The sequence below is a fragment of the Myotis davidii genome, unplaced genomic scaffold, assembly GCF_000327345.1.
Source record: "Myotis davidii unplaced genomic scaffold, ASM32734v1 scaffold480, whole genome shotgun sequence".
Taxonomy (NCBI): Eukaryota; Metazoa; Chordata; class Mammalia; order Chiroptera; family Vespertilionidae; genus Myotis; species Myotis davidii.
This window is the reverse complement of record NW_006292360.1, coordinates 385,843-389,433: the sequence shown is the minus strand read 5'-3', so window position 1 is coordinate 389,433 and position 3,591 is coordinate 385,843. Positions and strand designations below refer to the sequence as shown.

Genomic DNA, 3,591 nt, shown 5'->3' with positions numbered 1-3,591 from the left:
GGCAGGGGGCTCACTTCCCCGCCGCCTGGCCCTGCGGGACTTCTGGGGCTGGCGGGTGAGCCCCTCTACCTCAACGCCTCCAGCTGCCCTGCGTCAAACAGCCATGCGGCAGCCAGCAGACCGGCCACCTTCAGAGGGCACCCTCGATCTCGGCTCATCCCCTCACCCGAACCCCAACGACCCCCACCGCTCTGCACGAGGTGTGGCACAGGTGCCGGCCCATGGTGGGTGACAAGCACCTTTAATATTAAAGACAATTTCATCTGCCCGGACGATCACGAAGGAACCAGGGTGACAAGGGAACAGGCGGTGGGCGGCACCAGCCGTCCCCTCCAGGGCCACTTCCCTTGGGCCTCACCTTCTCCCTTTCTGGGCGAGTTCAGGCTCTGGAGTCCAGGCCCCAGGCCCTGCACTGGCTGGCGACCTTTCGCACGCACGCACGGCCTCTCGGCCTCAGCTTCCTCCTCTGTACGTGGGCCTGGAGCCCCACCTCGTTTGGCTTAGAACCGTGGCGAGCGGTGCCGTGGCCGTCAGCGCTGTGGGTGCCGCTCTCTGTAGGATCAGCAGTTTTCCGTGTTCCTAGTGGTCCCTGCGCATCAGCTCGCCCGGGAGCGTGTCAGACAGACAGGAGTCTCAGGCCCTGCCAGGCCAGCAGTCCTGTGAGCCCCCAGGTGACTGACACCAGCTGGTTTGAGCACAGCGCCCACGAGAGTTATTCTAAGATGGTCTTTCTGAACCAAGCGCCAACTCATCCCCTGGAGGCCCAACTCTTACGGGAGAAAATGCGAATCCTGTGGGAATGGAATCCCTCCCCCCACCCTGTTCCCAGGCGTCCAATGCCTTCACGCCAACTCCTGCTGGAGCCTGAGGCAGGGAGAGGCGGAGGCCGACCTGACCCACCACCCAACAGACACGGAGACACAGGCCCCACAGGACGTGGCAGCCACCGGAGCTACGACAGGGCCAGACCCGGCCGCATGGCGGAGACGCAGAGGAAGAGCAGGGAAGGAAACAGCCAGGGACCAGGCCACAGCGTGATCTCTGTTCCACAGCCAGAGCCCTAACCTGCCAGGACCCAGGTTTCACACTGGGCGCCCTGCGCCTCCAAGCTCACCGCTGTGGAAGGTTAAAGAAAACAGCTCTGAGGGCGTGGTCACGGCTTTAGGTGCAGAGAAGGTCACACAGGATTCGTGTGGCGTTAGCCTCACCGGAGGGAAGGATCGATGGTTCTGAATGTCATGACTGCCTCCTGATGACGTCCTGAGCGTCTACCTCCGCCCACATGCGATCTAATGGGACTTCTTTCTAAAGCATTTTAGCTGGATGCTTCTCCATCCCCCCTCCCAACGGCTCTAAGTCAGAACGTGCACATCGTCACCCCCACCTCCCAGGACGCAGGAGAGCCCGGTGGGCAAGCTTACGGGCACTGAGCACCAGACGGGAGAGTGCCTAGGCCTGACCCCCAACTACTACGAGAACTGAGATGTTGGCACCAGTCCTGGGGGCCCCTAGGCCGACCGGCTCAGGGAGCGCCCAGCTGCTTCTGCTGTCAGAGGTCCGTGTGGGGTCGGCAGGCGCAGGCGGGGGGAGGGAGAGCGCGCAGGCGTGGTGTCTAAGGTATGTTTATTCATGCCAGCAAGGGCATGGCACTTCTAGATACTGTCCTTCGTCCCCATCTAACAGCCAACGCTCCCCGCTGCGCCCTCGGCCCGGCTGCTAGTGATGACCATGAGCAGGTGCGGGACTCGAACCTTTGGAAAGAAGCACAACAGATAGTTAGGAAGAGCAAGCAGAGTGCAGTTTACTGTCTCAGCCTCAACAAGCCAGAAAGTGTAAGCATGTCCCATCGTACGAAGAGGCTGTTTCTACACGGGCCGCCCACGCGTGCACGCAGCTCACTCGCAGGTGCAAGATGGACGGCGGGCCATGTCATGTCTCCCGCCCCCAAGGGCCAGGGGCAGCCCGGGGCGTGCAGGGCTCAGATGACAGCGTTTCACTGTCACTCGGGAAGCGACGTGAAGACCTGCCCAGCACCAGGGCCTAAATCATGGGGCTCCCCTCACACCCCGACCAGGCGGGGTGCTCCCAGCAACTGGGGCTTCCCTACAGGGGCGCCAGCTCCCTGCCTGTATGCTCCCTCCTGCTGCACACGGGTGAGCGCCGCCTCTAACATCAGACCCCGAGAAGCAGGCTTCACCTTCGCAAGCCCCCATCGCACCCTCTCCGTTCCCTTCAGGCCCCGACTCCCTCCCCAGTCCGGTGGGGCTCTCATTCCCACCCACTGAAAAAGCAAACACCTCACCTTTCAGAGCTTTAGCTCTTTTATCTGAAAGAAAAGAAAGAAAAAGCGATCAGTGCTTTACAAAAGCCCGGAGCCACTTCAGTGTGGGACCAGCACGTGGCGGGAAGGTCACGGCCTGGTCAGAGCCGACAGGGAGCTCTCAGAATTGGGCGCTATCTTACGGCTGAGGGGCCCCCCGTCTCACAGCCGAGGGAGCCCCGTCTCACGGCCGAGGGGCCCCGTCTCATGGCCGAGGGGAGCCCCGTCTCACGGCCGAGGGAGCGCTGGCTCCCACCACCCCCCAAGCCCTCGTCTGGCAACTGGAACATTTCCTCCTGTTTCTCCTCTTTGAACCAATCGCTGTCAGTGCGTGATTGGGCCCCACCTCTGCTCCTCGGAGAGCGAGATGGTCACCCTGCCATGACTCTTTTCAAACACTCAATGGAAAAGGAGCAATAAACACTGTATACCAGGACTTCACCCCCGAAAAGCCAGTCTGCATTTCTTAAAGCTAAGGTTCTCTCCTACGCATTCGAAACACCACGGGCCGAACCTAAGGAAAGTCCGTTCCCTGATGGCCACGTCTTATTCCTATTTCCCCAAACAGCTCTCGGCCGCCGTGTGCTCCCCACATTTTCACGGAGGCCCAGTGGGTCCCGATGGTCACTCCCAGGTAAGAACTACAGCCCCGACCCCAGGAGTGCAACCCGAGGACACTCACCCGCACTGCGGATCTTGTAGATGATGAGGCTCATCAGCCCCATGCCCGCCCAGATCTCCTGGTAAACCTGGGTGTAGTAGGGCTTCATGGGGACCCACACATTTCTCACGAGGCTCTGAAACATCTGGAAAGAAAGCAGTGAGAACTAGTAACACGACTATGGTTTCAAACAGAAATGGCAGATTTCGGTCTATTCATGCAGTTCATGCTCTTTCCCACGACTCATCGGGGATCTGCTGATGCCAGACGCCCCCTCCACTGCCCCCCCGCCCCCCACAGGCCCCTGCTCTCGGCTCTGAGCTGCACCCTCCCGCAACGCCGACTGGGCCAGCAGTTCTCGGTCAGCCACCCTCGTTCCTCAAGCCTATGCCATCCTGCAGTCAGCAATGCCCCCCAAGGGCTGCCCTCCACGAATGTCCTGCCCGATCACACACCACCTTTACAACTTTAAACTGGGAACACGTGTTTGCATCATCATGCTGAGAGCAGCTGGCATTTAAAAATATAGATATTTTTGCCCTGGCTGGTTTGGCTCAGTGGATAGAGCGTCGGCCTGTGAAATGAAAGGGCCCAGGTTCGATTCTGGTCC

The 3,591-nt window shown here is 60.3% G+C and overlaps 1 protein-coding gene across 1 annotated transcript; it reads right to left on the bottom strand.

The window, feature by feature from the left end:
• Positions 1–1,605: 1,605 nt before the first annotated feature.
• LOC102764836 (chromosome unknown open reading frame, human C14orf2) lies at positions 1,606–3,157 on the bottom strand. Its single transcript, XM_006765881.2, has 3 exons — positions 3,003–3,157; positions 2,303–2,326; positions 1,606–1,751 (listed from the first exon to the last, which is right to left on the bottom strand). Exons 1-3 carry the CDS (start codon positions 3,124–3,126, stop codon positions 1,717–1,719), a joined length of 183 nt encoding a protein of 60 aa, XP_006765944.1. The 5' UTR covers positions 3,127–3,157; the 3' UTR covers positions 1,606–1,716.
• Between the last annotated feature and the right edge of the window lie 434 nt (positions 3,158–3,591).

Coding starts and splice junctions, on each gene's coding strand:
- LOC102764836 (XM_006765881.2), bottom strand. CDS start 3,126: ATGTTTCAGAGCCTCGTGAGAAATGTGTGGGTCCCCATGAAGCCCTAC. Junction 2,327..3,002: donor CTACAAGATCCGCAGTGCGG/GTGAGTGTCCTC, acceptor CTTTTCTTTCAG/ATAAAAGAGCTAAAGCTCTG. Junction 1,752..2,302: donor AAGAGCTAAAGCTCTGAAAG/GTGAGGTGTTTG, acceptor TTCTTTCCAAAG/GTTCGAGTCCCGCACCTGCT.